The sequence below is a fragment of the Prinia subflava genome, chromosome 5 (genome assembly GCF_021018805.1).
Source record: "Prinia subflava isolate CZ2003 ecotype Zambia chromosome 5, Cam_Psub_1.2, whole genome shotgun sequence".
In the NCBI taxonomy this organism is placed as follows: Eukaryota; Metazoa; Chordata; class Aves; order Passeriformes; family Cisticolidae; genus Prinia; species Prinia subflava.
Genome location: NC_086251.1, coordinates 31,274,996 through 31,295,994, shown reverse-complemented (window position 1 = coordinate 31,295,994; position 20,999 = coordinate 31,274,996). Strand labels below are relative to the sequence as shown.

Genomic DNA, 20,999 nt, shown 5'->3' with positions numbered 1-20,999 from the left:
CTCTGCACTTCTACTTCTGCCTCTTAAAGAGCTTCCTTAAGAGTCTTCTCCTTAACATTTGGCTTCACAGGGGTCCCCAGTTCAGTCTGTGCTTGCACTACACCTCAGGCTTTCCCCACCATTTAAGTCCTCTTTCTCCAGTGATCAGCGTTTACATCAAGCAGACTGTGCAACGCAAAGTATGGAAAGCCTCGTCTCCGGCAGCGCGGGCAGAGAGCGGCTTCCATCCTGCTGCAGCATAGTCAGCAACAGCTATCACTTAGATCACTCTGGGTAACTCTGTAGTGCACATGCTTAAAGAAACAACACAAAACCAAAAACAATCCCTCCTCCGAAAAAAAACCTCCCACCCTCCCCCTCCATAAAACCCACCCCCAAAAATATTACTTGAGATTCATTTATATGAATTATTAACCATCAAGGACAAACATATTACTCTAGCTCTAGCTAGAAAAATAACACAAAAGGAGAAAAAAAAGCTTTTCTCACATAAACTCTCTCCTTATGTTTAAAGAGAGTGACTGTGAATATATGAGGGTGAAAAAGGCTTGGGAACCTCTTTCAGGGAGCTAAAGTACATTTTGCCACAGCAGAGCAGGATGAAAATCAAAGAGAATGGGGCTGGGAGAAAGTAAGAAGGTCCAAATTTAACTCTGTTCAGCAAACTGTTACCAGACACTACAGTGCAATGAGGAGATTACACAAATACCAAAGAAATCAGGAATTAGAGACAAATATGCAAAGAGGGCTGGAGAAGGAAAGCATATGTGCAAGTAAACTACTCTTCCGTACAGTAATGTCTATTTTTCAGAGTGGATCAAGAGCAGAAGAATTTCTCAACACCTGCAGTGGACATTTCTAACACAACTGAAGAGCAATTCTCTGGACAGCTCTTCCTCATGCTGGTTCTATCATGAGACCTACAGCAAGGTGCAGTGGCAACATAGAAATTTTCAGAAAAAATAATAAAGTCTGTATTGCTTCTCTGTTCATGTTTTACCGTAATTGTCACTGGGTCTGTGAACTAAGTATATTTAAGGCTACAGAGAAGTAGCCATCAATATTTAAGGCTACTTCCTTTTGGTAGGGTAGTTTCCCTGTGCTGGTCCAATAGTGTCAGCCATACGGACAAACCTCTGAGTGCATACAAACTGTGCACTGATAGAAGATCTCCCTTGAAATAACAATACTGCTGCTAGTCAGTATATGCTTACAGCAGCCTCCAAACACTACACAGAGTAATGGACAGACTGCTTGGACAGTGTACATATAAGACTAGGTGCTAATTAATTTCCCTGTCAAATCCTGAAGCAAAATTGTCAGATGCCTGGGGTCTAAGCCATCCTGACCAACCACGTTATAGTAAGAGAAATGAAAACCAAAATAAAACAAACATCCATCATAAAACTACTAAAAACATATACATTAGCATTGTAGAAGAATTACACTTGTGCCATATTCCATGGGTTTTGGCTTCCTGCTGGCTCATGGGCACTGAGAACACTGAACTGAAAGCAGGCAGTGGCAGAAGCTAATAGCCACCAGCAACCCCAAGAAGGTTTCTTTTTCAGACTGTTCTATTGAATTTTTTTTTCTTATTGATGGCAATGACAAAGAACAATTTCTTGTGGGAGAGCTGCAAGTGGTGCCCAATGGAATGGCTGAAGAGGTCAGATTTCTTTGTGATTTTCTCTCACACATGGTGCAATGAAATAAACAGTAACCAATGAATAAAACAAGTAACCTGACGGATCCAAGCTACTTGAATGTTTTTCATTGCTAAAAATGTGGAGGAATTGAGCATCTCTGCTCTGGAAGACACCCAAAGTATGTTTAGTCATCAATCCCAGGCATGATTTTTAACTAGCAGCCAAAATGACACTCCTGCACTCTACCACCCACTACTACACAGGGCAGAGGAAGCCGTCAGTCTAATACCTGCTCCCTTGCACAGAGGTCACCGGTGCGGGGAACCAGCAGCAAGCTTTACCAAACACACCCACATTCTGGCTTTCCTTCGACAGTGTTGGACAAGAGCTCCCTGCCTCGTGAGGCAGGCAGCAGCAAAGAAGAGTCCGTAAAAACACCCAGACTTGAAGACGAGGATCAGAAAGTCAGAGTCCTCACATCCGGCCGGCGGTGTGCAATGTCTCGCCCCCGAACCAGTGTTTGTTCAGTGCTCCCTGCAGACTGGATGTGGCCTGAAACAGGCGGGCGAAGCTCACCTCTGCCCGGTGTGGTTCCTGTTCACCTCCGTGTTTAAGGCCAAGTTGTGTAGGAAGAGAAAAAGCTGCCACCACACTTGATTTCTGTTCTGCTGATGCTGTAGAGAAGAACAGTTAAAGCAAGGTTATTTATATTTCTAAAATTGCAACATACCACTTCTCTTTTCCAATAACAACTCAGTTACACTTTTCAAGAGCAGACACTTTAATCCCATCAGCATAACAAGGGGGTGCAGCAAGGGATGAGGGGAGAGAGGGAAATGATAAGTTCTCCAGAAATAATTGTAGCTCTAACATTACAAAAAGAAAAGAGCAGACCCTTTATGCATTGTGCACAAGAGGATTAAACTTTTTTTTTTGCTTGTAGGATTTCGCAGAGTTTAGCCAAGTGCTGTTTTTAATCAGATTGGCTTCTGAGCCTTTCAAAAGCCCCAGCTGCATGAACAAACAACCTTTTTTTTTTTAAAAAAAAAAAAGCCCCCCCTTCACCCCGAAAGTAAAAAAAAAAAGAAAAAATATAACTGGTGATCCATCTGTAAGTGATTTGACACCGTGAAGGTCAAAGGGTTAATCTTCAATTTAAACCACACTGCTGAGACAGCAAAACTCTGATTTCATCTAGTACAAGAAAACACATTCGTGCACACACACACTCCCCCACCCTCCCCCCACCACATTTTCCTTCCCAGCATCTCCAAGATAATACTGCCCTTTTTATAGCCACTTTTGACAGTAAGCCATAAATAATCAGCCTTGGAGCCCTTTCCTACTGACTGGAGCCAATTAAACCTTAAGCAAGAACATACTTGAAAACACACAAAAAACCAAAACCAAGAGGTTATTTCAGGTCCCATTGTCAAGGAAGAAACATGGGAGTTGAGTTTCAGGGGGACACCAGACTACATAATGCAGCTTTGGGACAGGGATGCTGTTCCTCCTTTTGTTATATGTAATCACCCCCGCAAAAGTGGCTCCGATTATACCCCCACCTTCCTGCACTTTAATGGCATCTCATACAAACAGGTGGGTTTACATTGCCCAGTCTGGGATACTATTTCACCTCAATAACCGACCCTCTATTAGAAGTTAGTCTTCATTTTCTCATCCAGAATTCCATATTTGCTAAGCAGGCATGATCATTTCTGGAAAACAAAACAAACCAGCCCAAATCTCCGCCCCCTACCCCCCTCCCCAATCCCCAGCAGACCAGGAAACAGAAGACTGGCTTCCCACAACTTTGCCTCAGTACACAGGAGTTCATAAAAGAGCACTGAAGCACATTATATGAACAAGATGTTTCAACTCAGATTAGCCCAACAGGGCAGAACAACACAGTTGCAAGGCATTTTTTACATAATCACAAATAAGAGAGTTGCAACTGGAGTTGGTGTATTGGAGATGTGTCAATAGATAGCTCTTCAAAGCCCTTCCAGATAGCCATTAAATTATGTTTGTATTCCAGTGTGAGTAGATCTGTGCCATTTGAATCACAAGCACACACAAAACAGACTTCCAGAAAACCTGTGTTCATCTGGCATCTTAGCAGTGGGTTGTTATTCTTGCCCTCAAGACTTAACAAGAAGAAGAAATGAATTTGCAAGAGTTCACACAGATCCCACCACACATTTCAAGAGCACTGTGTTTGTAGCACAACCTGTAGGCAGTGGCTCTAGAGCCTGCTATTATTTATTTCAAAATAACTCATCCTGGGTTCAGTCCTTACTGATTGCATAGGCATTGCTAGGTTTACAGGTAAAACAACCTTTTATAAACCATCCTGCAGGGCTGGGTTAAAAACCACTAATTTGGTCTCAAAAAGCAAGATGGTTTTTGTTTTGTTACTCACATCTCAGTTTGACCAGGCTTGCCCTTCCTCATCAAACTCGAGAGATTCTTCTCACCCTCCTCCATACAACCACATGCCTAAAACAACTGAAACGTGCACAGGGAACCACAGCGTCCCTGAGACATCGAGATACCATGTTTTTATCAATCTATTACAGCCTATGCAGATTCCTTAGACCAAGATCTTTGGGTAAGATGTCAGTGAAGTGGCATGCAAGAACAAAGTCGTCTTCTGTGGTTTTCATGAGCAAGGAATTATGCTAGAAGAGCATAGTGGACAAACATACTGCAGGTGCTCTGAAGACAATCTGCTTTGTTAGATTATTTTATTCTATTGGCAGCCAAGAGGGTAAAAAATTGTCTTACAGAGACTTAGTAAGGGAAATGCAAAAGGATGCTTAAAAAATGGTACAGAAATCCTAAGTTTGAAATACATCTTAGCTTCATTGGTGGGCCATCTCTGATGGAAATTCCTATGAAATTTTATAAGTGGGTTAATTTGGGGACACACAGGAGGAGTGCTAATCTGGCATGTACAGTTTTACTGTTTCACACTGTTGGGAGGATAAACACATGTAAGAACCCAAATATTCATGTCCTCCTTCATGTAGGAGGCTGCTTTGTGCTTCTCATACAATAACAGGTTTCCAATTATTCTGCCTCCTTGGGTTTTATACCTCACCTCAGGAGAAAAGGGTTACCTGCTCTTTAGAGTGATAGGTAAAGGAGGCCATGTTCCAAAAAAAACAGTGGAAGGACTGAGCTCATACGCATTTTTAATTTTTTTTTTAAATTTTTTTTTTTTTTTTTAGGGGGGAACTTTTTGAAGAAGGTATTGAGTTTTGGTTTTATTTAGTAAATAAAACTTTTAGAACTGTGCTTTATAATGGTTTACAGGCCTGCAAGAGGGATGTGATAAGGCAAATACTGAGGAAAACTCTAATATGTATTTTAGTTTATATTCTATTGCATTAATTTCACTGCCTCTTGAAGTTACTTTTTGGTACAGCACTTTTGTCCTTTTCCAATTAAAATTGTTTCCCATATTTGCCTAATACACTCAAGGAGATTTCCAGGTAAGAGCAGAATAGGAAACATTTTACCCTTGGTTCCCCTTGCTTATAAGAAGCATAACATCTCAAGTAACATTTTTAGGAATATTGACACCATTTTGTTTTGAAGTAAAAAAATAGAGCACTAAGTTCAGGGAAGCTGTCCAAGTTTCATTCCTAGACTTAGGGCTTGCTTGTATTTCCCTAGGTCTGTATTCAGCCAGCATTTTCTTCCGTAGTGGTGTGGTCCCACACACTTTCACTGGCCCACATACTGGAGCAGCCCACTCACACTGTCCTCTCCTCCCAGCAGTGCTGGAAAGTGAATTAGAGCAGCACAATGATCAAGGCCAGAGCTAATCTGATAAAGAAGATGCCCTTAGTGTTTAACAGGTCATCCTGAACTATCTGATGCATGGCATTGTGTAGTCAGACTGATGTTTGTGCCAGGACAACAGAAAGATGATGACCTGTGAAGAGGAGCAAGCTAGGACTACCTGCTTCAGCAGCAAGCCTAGCTAAGAGAGTTTGGAATTTATAGCTTCACTTCTGGGCTGATCTGCTTTCTGTGGTACTGATTCAGCAGGGGACAAGAGCCAAAGAACGGAATGGCTACTGTGTGCAGTAAACAATTTATGGAAAGAACTAAAAAATGTCCTTTTCACAAGTTTCTGTGTCTTTTTCCCCAGATTTGCTTCAGCCAAGACCAAAATTCTTAAATATTTCAAGACTGACTGTTTTTTGGTGTGGTATAATTTAGCTGTCAGGATGGACAGAAAACCCAGATGAGTGATTCCATGGATTTGGCTTTTTTTTTTTTTTTTAATGTGATATGTTTTGAGACATTTTTCTAAAATTCATAACTATTCCAACACTGGTGTATAATTTCCCTAAGCTTCACCAGGCTGATTTGCCCTATATATATATATATATATATATAATTATATAATTATATAAATAACTCAATCTTCAGAGTTACTACTGCACAAAAAGTACCAGGGATGAACACTTTGCCACCTCCAAGTGGGAGCAACAAAATAACCCATTTGAGGCTTCCTTCCCAAGAAGGAAAGTAGTCCCTTCTGCCCTCTATACTAACTGTAACTAAAGAAGAGTAGACTTGTGAATACAGTAAGTCAACACAAAGCTGGAAACACATAAAACCATTTCCTATTGCAGCTGCTGCTTTTTAAAGGGGATATCCTTAAGAGACTGTCTGTCTGAAGCGTTAGCATGAATGCTTCAATGAGTCACAAGGAAAGGCCATTTTACAGGAAAAGTGTCCTCTGCAGCAACAGTACATTAGTGAAGCCTCTTCTATGAACTGTGCTGAACCAAAAGCCAGACTACTTGTAAACAAACACAAAAAAAAACATGCAAGACTTTTACTGGAAGCAAATGAAAGAGGAACATGACTGACCTGACCCTCATTCCTTCCCCATAATTAATTCCTAATACGTTTCACACTGTAAGCATGCAGATACATATCTGCCAAATAGCACCCCAGACATCAAAACCTTTTGTATTCCTACAAGCCCTTGCACAGGGTGATCAAAGGGAAGATCAGGACAGGTGATGCACTTCAGAGAAAATGCTGTCCCTTTGACACAGCTCCTTGAATCCATGAGCATAAATGCTTAACAGATTAATAAGACTCATTTTTACGTTTGATATACACGTGCCACTAACATCCCTGTTTAAAAAGTAAACATGCTTGTCATATACACATGTTGTATGTGGGTCTGTCTGGTACACTCTGTCTACTCTCTCAACCTCATGGGCAGCTTCTGACTTTGCTTCATAGCTTCCAGACAGTTAAAGGTCATATTCGGATCCCATCTTAACTAGAAGGATTAATATGGCCCTAAATGGTGTTGTGAGAGCAAAAGCAGAATAATGGCACATGTGTACATAAAAACATTATTCTTCCTTTAATGACTAATACAAGTACTAGCAACAAGTTGTTGGGATTGTATTTATTCGCTGAATACAAAAATACTTGCACACCGGGAGCAGTTGCTGACTCATCGCTGAAGGCTGTTTTGGCTGCCAGGTGGCTGGAGGCACATTGTGCTACCACAAAATATGCTTTAGCTTAGAAAGACTAGAAAGTCACAGTCCCCAAGGCAACAGAGGTTACAGAAGGTGTCCCCTACTGGAGAGAGAAATGCAGGCCATTGGAAGTCAAATACAAATCTTTCCAGCTGTGATTCCTAATGACCAAAGTACAATGCATGTGTAGAACCAGCAGAGAAAAAAAGAGGCAGTAACAGAGGAAAAAAATTCAAAGAGGAGCTCAGCCACATGGTTTCTCATGGTGACACAATAAAGAGGACGAGAGACTTTCCTCGGGAAACTCCATCCTTCTGTCTTGCAATAACTGTGACATGGGACTAAACTTGCAGTAAAAGGAGCCGTCATCTCAAGTATTGCTTCTTTTCTCCTGAGCCTCCATCAGGCTTTGCAACAAGATAAGCAACACGCGTGTTTTATGGAGAGAGGACAGACAGTACCGGGCAGAGCCAAAGGGGTGCAGGGGACCCCAAAACCCAGGTATGGGCTGCCAAGGCCAAGCATGGGAGAGGGCACGGGCTGAGACGCTGGGTCTGAGCAGCAACCAGGCACGGCTGCTGCCCCAGACCTGCTGCCGGCGCAGGTGAGCCCTTTCTCACTCGCTGCTAGTTTAAAAACAAACACGCAGGCACTCGCGCCTTCCTCCCCAGCGCGGCAGGAAGGGGAAGCAGACAGCCGCCATGGCAACAGCCAGCTGACGGCAACCTGGGAAGGGCAGCCACCGGCCACCGCGTTCCCAGGCCCCCGGCCTTCCCCTCCTTCCCCATCCCGAGGGGCACCTGGCCCATTTTCCACAAATACGGTAAATAAAGATCCTGCATTTCCACGGAGCCGCACCTGATAGCACTCTGTACCTGTGGCACGGGGTCCGGCAGCTCGCCCCTGTGCTCTGGGGGGGTGGGGTGGTGAGGGTGCTGGAAGAGATGCCCACGAGAGGACGCCCCACATGGCCCAGCCACGGCCGGCAGCTGCAAGAGGTTTTGGCCTTTTGAAGGTTTTATTGACCGAACCTGCGTGTGATGGGGCAGAGCTGTTCCACAGCTCCCGGTGTTCACGGCCTGCCCTGCGCGGGCCGCGGGACCCGCTGACCTGTGTTCGGCATCCATTCTTTCACCTGCAGAAGGGAGGTGCTCCCAAAACTGCTCAGTGCTGCGGAGACCCCCCCTAGTGATTAAAGTCTGCCTCGGGGTTTGCTTAAAATAACACTTTAAAAGTTTTTACAGGAAAAATATCCTGGCGCGGGGGGGCAGGGGTGGGCGCGGGCCGCCCGGCTGCGCGGGGAGGCGGCGGGAGGGCAGGTGCAGGGCTGGGGCCTGCGGGCAGCGCAAGCTCTCGTCAGCAGCGCCGATGAGTCAGAGGCTAAATTTAGCCAGCGATATAAACACAGCCGCCGAGCGCAAACACGGCCCGGCCGGGCCCTCGCACGCACCGCCCGCTCCTCCCGCCGGCCGGGCCCGCTCGCCCGCGGGGGGCTCCGGCCCCACTGCCAGCACCCCCAGGTCTGCTTCCCACCACGGAAAACATAACTGGGGCTAACAGGAGTTGCCTCACCGCTTGGTTTTGGATCGCTATTTTTCCTGCCATGGTCCGGTCCTCGGAAGCATTCCTTTTCAATTGGAGAGGCAGAGGAGAGCACAAACAAACAAACAAACCTCCAAATGGAGACTATAAAAGGCTGGCAGGACATTCCTCCTCAGTGGCTTGAAACAAAAGAGAACTCTGCATTTGGGCACTTGCTTTCCTGCCCTTCCACTATAAAATTGTATTGAGTAAAGTACAAACATGTACACTCCTCACCGTAAATAATCAGTCCAAACATCTCATCATCCCCCTCAGAAATCTCAGGCACTATCTTAATAAGATCAACCAACCTAGGTGGAGGACTGGAGGCAGAACAACTAGGTTCCTATCAGCAATCCTTGCATGATCTCAGTCAAGTTATAACCTGCATTTTCTACTCTCCCACAATAAAAAATAAGTGGAGTATTACCACAATTATTTCTTAATTGAAAAATAATTTCTCAGCTGTCGCACTGCTACAAGCAGAAAGCATGTTACCACTGTCACAGTGCTGCAAGGGCTGAGGAAATTCAGAGGAACCTGCAGAGACCAAAGGGGTTGTACAGGAGAGACAGCAGCACTGAACACTGATGTTAGAAATACTACAGAAGAATTCACCTGTACTGTCTCCAAGAACTGTTTCGTGCTCTTTATTGTGGGCAGTCTTGGTCTTTTGAGTCCTGTGTCCAGTGGATTCATGGCACACTGTTGCACAGAGCTTGCATAGCTCTCCTGCCACCCAACTCCCTTATCCACTGCCCACTTGCTCTACCAGAGCTAGGCAGGAAGTTGTGCTTTTTAATATTATCCCCTATTTTAAGCAGGAACATATGTGTAATATATTTATACATTTTGTCAGCTGAAAGCATAGAGGAGGTTAGATTAGGAGGACGTAGAAGTTTTGTAGCTTTTATTAAACTGATATACAATGATTATATGTGACTTGCATCAAGAGTTTGCATAGCCCAGCCTCCAGCAGCAGCCTTACATAGCTACCTGAGGAAAAACTAAGGGCAAGTACATGCCCTAAGTGCTTCCACTAGTACTCCCTTTCAGCATCTAACTAGTTTGAGCTTAGGACTTCCTGAGTCAGATCTGGTTTCTGTTTATTTAATGTCTGCTTCAATGGCCATAAACTTGTCTCAATTCCCCTTGAACCCAGATAAAGCACTGGGATGCACAATATGCCTTGACAAGGAGTTCCACAGCTTTCACCTGTTGCATGAAAAATGACCTCACCTACTTTGAGCTGGCTTCCACTAGTTTGACTTGATTTTGCCTAGCTCTTGTTCTGGGAGAAATTAGCCTATTCATCTCCTTCATGTCACTTTTGATTTCTGTATAATATTGCTTCTCTCTTGGTTTGTATGTTTTTTTAGGCTTAGCAGTCCTAGCCCATTTTTTCATATGGAAGTTCTATCATCCATCTTGCCCTTCTCTGAAGCTTTTCCAGTTCTGCTGCATCATTATTGGATGAAGAAAACCAGAACTTCATGTAACATTCAAGATATGGTAGAAAGATGAATTTATACAACGGCATAATTATGTTCTTGTTCTCAGTTTCTTTTCTTAAGGTACCAAAGAATACTATTTCAGACTAGATGTGAAATGGTCCAGCAAGTTTCTGTTAACCTGCATGTCAAGTAATCAGCTCCACAGGCAGCAGGATTTCAAAACAGGTGCTAGGCAAGGGGCAGCAGGTTGTTGTGTCATTGGTATGCATGGGGAAGGTACACTTCCAAGCCCACCTCTGCCTTCACTGTCATTTGTCAAAATGAAAAGAAAAAAAAGAAAAAGAAAATATCTAATAACATTAAACAAAACATCTGTCTCCACCTCCTCATATCAAATTTCTGATTCCACTGACCATAAGAATGGCCCCCTCCTTTCCTCAAGCCTAGGATTCCATAGCCCTGAAAGGACTTTGTTTTAGATCTCAGTCTTCCCAAACTCACACCCACCCTATCTATCCCCTGCCATTTAAACTGGACTCACTCACTTCAGGACTTCTCTCCCTCACCAAGCTTGTGCATCCTCAGCTGGAGATTCCAGTCCTGCACCAATGGGCAATGCACAGAAAGCAGAGCTGAAGAGGTGACCCACTGTTGTGTACAGCAGCAGCAAGGACCAGCCAGCAGGGGAGATCCTGAAACACACTGACCTACTCAGGAAACAAATGAACAAAAACACGTACCCCAGGTCTCAAAGAGACTGTAGGTACAAGTGAAGTACAGAGCTGCTGGTGCTACAGACTTAGCTGCAGGACAGTCCGACTCTTTGCATTATTATCAGGAAGCTTTTCTGAACCTTTTTCCTAAAATATAATGTCATCATAAAGAACAGATTCCTGCAAGCAATTCCAGTGTAAAAAAGGTAACTGTTAAAAATGCCCTGAATGTTCTCAGTCATGAAAAAGCCTGATGGAGTTTGGGATAAATGCACATGTAGTACTATGCACCCATTCTCTCGCGCCGATACGTTTCCGACAAGCGATGCAGGCTCTCTGTTGCATAAGTGGAAGTGTCTCAGAGGAGGCCTTGATAACTCTCATGAGAGACAGAGAGGAAAAAGTATGCAAAACATAACACGTTTCACTTTCAAAGGAAAATAACATTTCCTCCTGGACATTTTCAGTGTCATTAGCTTGAGGCAAACAGGTACATGCCTAGCTGTCTGTCCACAGCCAGTGTGGATGCAGGCACTTGTGTTCCATGGGCTGCTGAACCCTGTTGCAGTGATGGTAAGACTTACTTGCTGAACCAGCTGGGGAATTTAGAGAAATGGAGTTTTCTATAGCTAGATCCACAGAGGCTTTTTGAGCGTGGTCAGCATATCTAAATCAACTGCAGGATTCCTGATGTGTTGGAAAGGGACTTTGTTGTTGTTTGTAATGCACTTATTTACTCAAGAAAGCTCAGCTCTGATTCAGCATCTGGTTCTCATTGAGGCTCAGCTTTTTTTAAACTGAGCTTTCCAGATGGGTTGACTGAAGCACAAGGGGGTCAAGAGACTTGTCTGAGGTCATACAGCAAGTCAGTGGCTCTGCTTGGACCTGAGCCCAGAACTGTTCAAGGCTACCACTCCTTGGCTCTTAAAGAGACAATTTTATCCCCTGTGAAGTGATCTTATCTCCATGAAGAAGAAATACGATAAAAGCAGTCCCCTCAAAGCTGCAGCCTGCTAAACAAGAGTTATTTTATTTTGAAAAAGCTATAGCGTTCCAGTGTCTCATTGGAGCCCATGAAGCTGAAGGGGTGTGATACTGATATACAGTGTCATCCACCCCACCCCTGAATAACCCCGTGCTCCTCTGGGGCGGCTTTACACTGCTGCTGCCACCATCCCTGGTTATGTACTCACATCCCATCTCAAACCCCCTCTTGTCATGAAATACACTCTCCATTCAGCACAGGTCAAAGCCCCTCCTCAAGGCAAGGAAACCCAAGTGCACTCAGGACCTGAAGCAGAGCCCAAGCACTTGTTGCCGCAGCCTGGACCTGTGGGGTGTGGGAAGCACATCCCAGCCAACCAACCAGCAGGTCCCCTACGCTCAGCTGTGTCCTGCATAACCTCAGAGCACACTCTTGAATCTCAGCCACAGGCTGGGCTACAGCAGCAGTTCATGGATTCCACAGCAAAGGCACACTTGCCTCAGACCAAGGAGGAGGTGGCAGGTGCTGGCTCCTGTTGCAGAAAGCATGGCTTGGCTCTACCTTTGTCTTCCAGGGGCAAGGCAAAAAAAAAATAAAACAAGCAAGTTTGCCAGAAGCTACACAGCCTCAATCAAGTAAGAGACAGTATAGAACTCAAGAAACCATAGATGGGTGTCACATGTCATTCTGCAGAGCCCTTGCAATCTAGATCAACCAGTAGCAGGCTCTGCTGCTCAGGAACACAGAGTGTTGCTCAAGTCTTCCTACAAGAAATTCAGCATCTTAAGGAGATGAAAGACACGGAGTTCTAGGGAATGTTGTGTTATTGCTCTAGCACTGTTCTAAAGATGAAATAGCCAGGTTTTAAATTACTGTTTTCTGTTTAATAAATTAATAGGAAATGAAACTCTGAAAGTGGTGTTCATGCCAAAAGCAAGCATAGGTGCTGCCAATTTTCTTATTCTTACTAGATGCATACCCAAAAATCTTTTGTATAGCCAAAAACCACAGAATAGATACCATTTAGCTCCAGAAGCCCAGGGAAGAGATAACAGTGACTCTCCAGGGTTCCCAGTGTGGGATGGGTTAGACCATGCATGCAGCTGAGTCCAATGACAACTCAGTGATGTCAGCCTCAGCAGCAGTCGCCAGCTCAGTTTCTCTCTCAGCCAGGGATGTACATTAACCAGCAGCCTTTGTGTCAGCACAGCCTTGCTGCTGCAGCAGCAGAATGGGGGCCATACCTGAACTGCTGGAGAGTATCACAGAATGCAAGAGCCATGAGAAGGCAACTCTTGAGCTAGCTGGATGCACCATTCCAGCGCTAAAAACCTTTCTTAACTTCCATTTAAAGGGCACACACACATTTTCTTTTCTGAGGTTTCTTTTCACAGATAAATGTTTTGTAAACACTGAAAACAGGCACAGCCTGTTGAAAACCAAGCTTGCTCTCTCTCAGGACTTCACAAGACCACACTGGTGTGACTAACTTTGTGGTATTCTAAATCTGATTCAAGATACCACTCTGGAAAGTTGGTTTTGACCAAATGTTTGAGACAAGCTGGAATGGGGTTTCCAAATCAGGGATTAGTTTCACAGCAAGATAAACGACAGCCCAGTTTTCCATGCCTCAGAGGCTGCCCCTTCCAAACCACAGCACATCGTGAACTGCTCCCGTGTCTCCAGGGGCAGACCCCTGCTTCTTCAGCAACGGGCTGGGCAGAGTCATTGCACATAGGACAGAGGGGGTTCTCCACGGGGGAGTCATGCCAAAAGCCAAAGGAAATCCTCCGTGCAGGACTGGGAGGGAAGGGATTGGGCATGACAACAAAACACTCCACAGGGAACATGCTTTGGACACCAATATGTGGCCCAATTCTCAGTTTCCCTGACAAACAAGAAAGAATCCCTTAGCAGATCCAAATGCCAAGGCCTATCCCAGGGTCAGGCTGTGGATAACCACTGGCTGAACTACTCTGGTTAAGTTTTCGAGTTGCTTTGGGTTTTGTTTTGGGTTTTTTTCCCCGTTTTGTTTTCCGATTTAAATGGCTGAAGGGCCCCGCTCCCGTCCCCTTTACAACTTGTTGCTGTTCCAGTTCAAACAAAGAGCGCGGAGCCCCTCCTCTGGCGGGCCCCGGGGGCCGGGCCGCGCCGCCCAGCGCAGCCGGCCGCCTTTGTTTACTACGGCTCCACACGCCGGGCTGGCCGCCGGCCGGGCACCGGGAGCCAACGCGGGCACCGGGAGCCAACGCGGGCACCAGGAGCCCGGTCCTGCCTGTCCTAGGGGGTCCGGGGCGGGTGGGCGCTCCTGGACGCGTTTCCAAGGCACGGGCATCAGATAGGGACACTCCCCCGAGATGAAAGGGGTCAAGTTACAACCAGTTCCACCAGTTCAGTGCAGGGCTCCTCTGCCAAGCTGGTTAAACCTTCCCTTCCTGTGAGACAGCCCGGCGAGAGCGGAGCCTGCAGCTAACGTTGGCGAAAGGCGCCACCGGGGAAAACCCCATTCAACCACAAACAACACATGTTAAAAAATCTCGTGATAGCTCTTTATTCCTACAGTTTGCTAAGTGACATTCATAGCCCCATCTACATTTCTATAGGCTAATCTTCCTTTTCCTTCTTTAATCCTCCACCTATTAAGAGATGAGCAGTCCCAGAATTTCCTCATCTCTCAGATGACACAGAGACGACCAAGCCTTTGCCCAGCCACAAGCCACACTCTCTGAGCAAGACAGAGATCCTCACTTACCTTTCATAAGGGCTGCAAACGATCCCACAGTTAACAGAGCACAAACTCACTTGGAGTAAGATAAACTTTGTCTCTTTCTAAAGTCAGCAAAATTTCTTCATATACAAGCAGATACACACCTTCCTTGTTGGGCTTGCATAGAAGTGGCAAACTGCTGCCTACTGCCAAGCCTCTGCCACCTCTGACCATCTCTGTATGGGCTGAGATTTACATTTTATCTCCACTCAAAAGGGAAGCAGAGTAAGGAAGAAAGAATCAAGAGTTCTGGGGGTATGGTTATTTTGTTTCTTTGAAGAACAGTGTTTGGGTTTTGGTTTGTTTGGGGGTTTTTTGTTTTGGTTTTTTTTTTTTTTTTTTTTTTTTTTTTTTTTTTGTGGTTTGTTGTTGTTGTTGTTGTTTGGGGGGGGTTTTGTTGGTTTTTTTTGTTGTTGTTTTGTTGTTGTTGTTTGTTTTTTGGGTTTTTGGCAGGTTTTTTTTTTAAGAAAACAAAATTAAGAATCTGGAGTGTGGTTTTCAGACCTGATGGCATCTTACAGCTGTCTTTTGTTGTGAGGAAGTTAGTCACAAGTCTGAGACACTAGCTAGGACTGTCTGACTAGTAGCTGCTAGCAAGTCTAGCATGATCTACATATTCTTTACAACATTACATAGAACTACCGCTAGACAACAAGAAGTGTCAGAACAGACTCCAGGCTTGTTATCTCCAAGACGAGGAGCTGACATAATCCACTGAAGGCTACATGTTGCACAGAATAGAAGGTGCTGGTGGTGAGGAGAATGGAGAAGAGTAAAAGCTGTAATAAAAAGCAAGAGGAGGATCCCTGGGGAAAGCCTCAAACCCCACTGCTGATGAACTGGAAGAGCTGGAATTGCAGCAGCTAACACAGAAAAGCTCCCTTCCCAGGCAGTAAATGCAATCCCTCACATTCTCTTCCCTCCACCTGCCAGTCCTTAGGAAGAGCAAGCAATCTAGCATAAGCAAAATGCATCAGGATACTCCTGCCATTTTATCACTATTGGCAGTCTGCTGTCTTAAAACAACAGCTCACTTAGCTGGTGTCTGGAGCCAGTCTCCAGAGTGGCACTCTTGGACAGGTAAACCCCCCCTTCCCCTGCAGAGACACCCTACCCTCTGTATGTGGAGCCGGTGGAACTGGTCCGCAATGCACTGCAACTTCCGTGCAATCTGCACCTCCGCACGTGCTTCCCGCTGACCCTCCTGGCGTTCCTCTTGGAGGTGCGGGTCCAACACAAAGCCAGCTGGAGGGACATGTAAACGGTAACCAGCACTCCCTACAAAACACATCAGAAGAGTCATTCTCCCAGTGCACAGATTGTCTTTTCTACTCAGTACACTTCATGGAGGAAAGAGCTGCACATAATCCTAACTTTTTGACTTTTAAAGTCTAGTTCCTGAAGGCCAAACAATGACTGTAACACAGTGAAGTAGAAGATTTGCCCAGCTTTCAAACTTATATTGATTAAGCAGAGGATTGTGTTGATTTCCATAGTCAAATGAGCGGCAGGATCTTAAAATTTATTCCTTTTGCTTGTTTACAGCTCAGCCAAGTGCTGTGATTTGGGGTTTTTTTAAGGACAGTTTTGAAGTTTTACAGGATGTCTGCCTCAAGTTGTCTCCCCTCAAAGGTAGCAGCATCTTTTCTGACAGTCTTTTCTCAGTTTTCTCTCATTTAGTGATTTTAGTGATTTGAATTAAAGCTGAATTGGATAAACAAAGCTGAGAGGTGACCCATCAGTTACTAGTAAAATACTGGATGGACATGTTACTTATTTAGCAACTTTAACTCCAGTGAGAGCCTAAAAGCTGTAGCTTTTTACATCTTTGTCTCTCCACTGAAAACTTCTAGGAGTTTCCACTTCCTATGTGGATGAGACAGACCACTGGTAGTTAAAAAATGTAGGCAAATTGTAGGGTATGAAGTACAGTGAATATTTAAACATCTAGCAGTAAAATCAAATGTGACAGAATAAAGCCATAAAGAAAGAGAGGGAATATCAAAGACAGCAGAAGCAATGAGCAAGTGTCTGATTCCTGCAGTGGACAAGCAAGGGTAAAAAAATACAAGTTGTCTTGAGGGAATAGGACTAAAGCAAAATAATTTCAGTCCTTTAATAAAACGCCCAAATGAAAGAGACCTTGCTTGACTAGGGAAGTGCTAAAGGGACAGTTTCTTTGCTGCAAAGCTAGTGATACTGGAGTGCTCTTACCATAGAAGAGTCTCCGTGGCTCTTCAGTGACTCCACAAGGCAACATAACATCCTGACTGGAAGAGGATGGGCTGAGTGTTTGAGTTGCCTTGTCCTGCTGCTCAGGATGCCTGATACCGGGACCACAGCAGTGTGTGAGGGGAAATAGTTGAAATCTCCCCAGAAGACAGCTGTAGGACTGGTTCTGTGTGAAAAAGCCAGTTGCAGTCATCTCACCAGGCTGACCTGCAAGTCCAAAGTCATCAGAGTGAAACACGTCATCGTCCAGCCCATCCAGGCTAGAATAGTCCTCTTCCAGGTAGCTGGGGCGATCCATCGCTCCTGCAATAAAGAGACATTTGAAGAAACAGCTAAGACACAACAAGAATGTTGTCCAGGAAAGAATGCCTTCTGCTCCAACAATAAAATACAACCGATTTTACCACACCTCCTCTCTTCCCCACTTCCCAGTGCTGCCCATCTGCATGGACAGGAGAGGTGAGTGACCTGTGGTAAAGGTCAAGGCTTTGCAGAAAGTCCTCAAGTGCTAGGCCAGAAAGAGACAAGCTTCACACATGTGTAAGTCCACCCAAAACTCCAATTCCACACCTGCTCACAAGTAGAGAGCTAAACCCCAACCTCAGCAAATAGAAACAGAAAAGACATTTTAAAAAGCAACCCAAATTCTTCTAATACCCCCATGGCCAGTCAGCTTCTTTGGGGTCTGCTTTGCTTTGGCCTGCTATATTTGAACTTTATGGTGTATCCCATTCACTTTTTTCCCATCTATTGCTTATTGATGAAGAAAAGCTCTTGTAATCACAATGCTGCAAGGCCAGATTTTTAAGAAACCCCAGTGGTTGCAAAACTTAGAAGCTGTCAAAGCCACTTCTGTGAAGCTCTCCATTACTTCTCCCTATGAGGGCCAACTTTCCTTTCAACTTCTCGTTTCTTCCCTTGGCTCAACTTAAGATATGTCCCAAACTTGGCAATGTAGTCACTTCCTTATCCTTCTTACCCTGAAGCCTACATGCGCTATTAGTGCAATAGTTCATCCTACTACTAAAGAAAAACATGGCTGGTGTCAGTGTTTAAAGCAGAATTTCTGGAGTTCAGTAAACACTCCTGAGCTCTGTTGCAGCAAAAAGCTGAACAAAGATGGTAGAGGGGGAAAACCCCCATAAATCCTAAATCACTACTTCAGAGCTCTTTGCAAACAAAGGAATTAGAAGCAGTATCATCAAAAATGCCATAAGTCCCTTTACTGTTACCTGTGCATCTAACCCAATTGGAAGACAGACTCCTAAGAGATCCATCTCCAGGATTTCCACCCAGTTCCAAACAAGGCAGTGAAATTCAACTCTTCATGTCTCTTCCTTTGCTCTGGTTTGCGAAGCATTTAACAGAATGGAAGACTAGCAAGAGGAATTTCAGGCCTGAAGGAGACATTAATAATAATTTTATAAGGATGCGTTCAGCGCTGCCCTTGGTGCTCCCATCTCCCCCCAGGTGAGCAGCACTCAGGACACCAGCACACTAGAGACAACAGGACCAAGCAGTGCAAGAACTGTTTCTGCGGGTCTCTGGCTTGGGGGCACTATGGCTATTTAAGTTGCTGCACCTCAGCAGTTCACTCAACTGAGCCACAACTCCCAAATAAGTTTCTGCAGAGCAGAACAGGTACTGCCCCACAGCTGGATCAGCTCTGTTGGATGACAGCAGTGGCAGAGCACTCATAACATTCTCACCATGGCTTAAAGTAGTACACTGAAAGGAGTTATGGGCCCCAAGAGACAGGCATCTCCTTGCCAGCTCTTCTGCTGGATCAGTCACCTCACACAGCCGCAGGTGGGAATATATTTTGTCTTTGCAGAAAAGTTTGCCAGTTTTCTCATCTGTCAGCCTCACTGGGACACGGGCATTCTTCAAGGAAGTGCAGCAAAGGCACAGACCAAACTCCGAACAAAAGAGGGTTTAAAGAGCAAGAAGTTTAACTCGACCTCCTGCAGTACGGTCCGACCCTTCTGCAGAAATCGTCAGAGAATGCCGAAGCAGCGCAAAGGATAGATAACTCGTCCTACAACTCCCTGGAACTCCTTCTACAACCTCCAAACGCAGCTCACGCCGGAAGCCACAGACACCGGACAGCTGGGGCTACGGGTTTCTGCGCGGGCAGCCCCCGCAGTCTCCGGTGCCGTGTCCTACCCACGGCGCTTCCTTCCACAAGCCAGCGGCCACAGGCGCGGGCCGGGCCGCCGCACGCCCGCGCTGACAGGCGGCAGGCCGGGAGGGAGGGAGGGCTCAGCGCACACGTGCGTGCCAGCGTCCCAAAACAAAGCTGGCCGGCCCCGCTTCGCCACCGCCGGCCGCCTTTAACTCTTCCCCGCCCGGGCTCTAGCCCCGCAGATGTGCCCCCGGCCAAGAGGTTTAACGCGGCTCCTCCGGCAGCGCCGTGGGACGAGACTGAGCTCGGCGGGGCGGCCCTGGAGGGGCAGAGCCGGCTGGGGAATCAGCCGTCGCCTACATCAGCGAATCAGCTGCTTTCTCAGTGCCCAGCGAGCTCATTCCTCGCCCGCACCCTCCCTCTTTCTTCCCGCTCCCCAGCAGGCGCGGGACTCCGGGCAGGACCGGCCGGGCCGGGGCTGCCCCGAGGCGAAACCCCTTCCCTGTCACGATCGCGCCCGGCCTCGGCACCGCCCTCACCGGCGATCTGGCTCAGGGTGGCCAGCCCCCAGTGGCGAAGGCGCTTCCCGGGCACTCACCGAGAACCGGGACGGGCGCCCCTCGGGGACGGGGCGTCCCGGGAGGAGCCGCCGCCGCCTCCGCCTCCGCACCGCCAAACTGCGGCCGGCGCCGGCGGGCGCGCCGCGAACAGCTGACGGCAGCCCCGCCCCCGCCGCGCCCCGCCCCGCCCCCGCCCGCCAGCCAATGGGCGGGGAGGGGCGGGGCCGTCGCGCGGCAGGGGCGGGGCCGGCGCGCGGTGGCCCGGCCAGGTGGGAGCGGGGGGGCGCGGCGGGCGAGCCCTCAGCGGGGCGCAGTGCGGGCCGCGGCCTGAGCCGCCTCGGAACGCTGCACCGCTCGGCGGGCAGCCCCAGCCGGGGCTGAGCCACAGGCGCACCGGGCTGGCTGTAAAGCTGCTGCGAGTGGGACTCCAGCTGGTTGATGTCCAACAGAACTTTGATTTTTCAGCTCTAAATGACTTAAAAAGTTCTTCCTGCCTTGTAGAGTCTGAACGCTGAGGTGTGAGGGTCAAGGAGCTCCTCGCAGGGTTGTACTTTTTCCTATAGATGAGTAGGACTACAGGACTACACAAGACTAAAGAATTAAGCTACACAAGACAATTTCTTGATAGCGCTTTCTGTGAAGCCCCCTCGATGAGATTAGGATAAAACACCCAAGCCTCATGCTGCAAACAACATCTCGGCGCGTTTACCCGTGCTCTGCCAATGATTTATCAGCTCCCCTGTAATCAGTGGCAGGATCGCACCGTGCTAAGAGAGGCAGGACCCAGCTCCTTGGCGCAGAGCAGCACCCTGTCAGGCTGCTCTTAAAACCCAGGTAACAAGATCGCTTGGAAGGGAGGCTTTAAAACCCAGCTGGCAGCTGAGTAATGTTAATTGCTGTCAAGTCTGCCACACAGTTACTGAGGTTTGTAACTTAAACTCAGGGGAGGGGTTAGATTGCAAACCGATGGCTGGCAAGGTGAGGCGAATTACTACGGTTTCCTCGTATCACATTGTCCTGGGCAGGCTCACAGAGCCTCTCCAGTTAAATGTTTCAGAGTCACTGTGATTTTGAGTGAGGTATTTACAGTTGCCATTAATAGATTAACGGCCTAATAATGTTCATTGTCTCCAAGAACCCATTTCTTTGTGGTTCTTGTCCAAGTGTTCATTTAAACTCTTTTATTTGCCAGAAGGCTTGAGTCTTTGCTTATTTACAAGAAGATCAGATCGTGTTTGACTTGTACTTCACCACCAAATAAGAAAGAAAAAATTCTCTTTTCTTTCATTTTCAATAAGAAACAAGTTTCCTAAGTTTATTAAGCCTCGTTGTTCACTTTTGGTAGTCAAGGGAATTGTGAGTAGAAGAGGAGATCGATATATATATATATATATATATTTTTTTTTTT

At 46.3% G+C, this 20,999-nt stretch overlaps 1 protein-coding gene across 5 annotated transcripts; it reads right to left on the bottom strand.

Annotated features, from left to right (window-relative positions):
- Positions 1–627: 627 nt before the first annotated feature.
- On the bottom strand, positions 628–19,764 carry BMF (Bcl2 modifying factor). Of its 5 annotated transcripts, none has more exons than XM_063398787.1 (6): positions 19,630–19,760; positions 18,139–18,303; positions 16,889–17,209; positions 15,789–15,952; positions 10,751–10,916; positions 4,844–10,514 (listed from the first exon to the last, which is right to left on the bottom strand). In XM_063398787.1, exons 3-5 carry the CDS (start codon positions 17,202–17,204, stop codon positions 10,791–10,793), a joined length of 606 nt encoding a protein of 201 aa, XP_063254857.1. In that variant the 5' UTR covers positions 17,205–17,209; positions 18,139–18,303; positions 19,630–19,760; the 3' UTR covers positions 4,844–10,514; positions 10,751–10,790. The 5 variants fall into 5 exon arrangements, with proteins under 5 accessions (XP_063254858.1, XP_063254857.1, XP_063254856.1 ...); XM_063398786.1 differs by having other exon boundaries at positions 10,755–10,916; XM_063398788.1 differs by lacking the exons at positions 4,844–10,514; positions 10,751–10,916 and adding an exon at positions 628–2,323.
- Between the last annotated feature and the right edge of the window lie 1,235 nt (positions 19,765–20,999).

Excerpts from the sequence above, each read along its gene's own strand:
- BMF (XM_063398785.1), bottom strand. The coding sequence starts at position 17,204 with ATGGATCGCCCCAGCTACCTGGAAGAGGACTATTCTAGCCTGGATGGG. Across the intron at positions 15,953-16,888 it reads GCCACGGAGACTCTTCTATG|GGAGTGCTGGTTACCGTTTA; the intron begins GTAAGAGCACTC and ends TGTGTTTTGTAG. Across the intron at positions 10,917-15,788 it reads ACCGGCTCCACATACAGAGG|GTCAGTGTGTTTCAGGATCT; the intron begins GTAGGGTGTCTC and ends TTTCCTGAGTAG.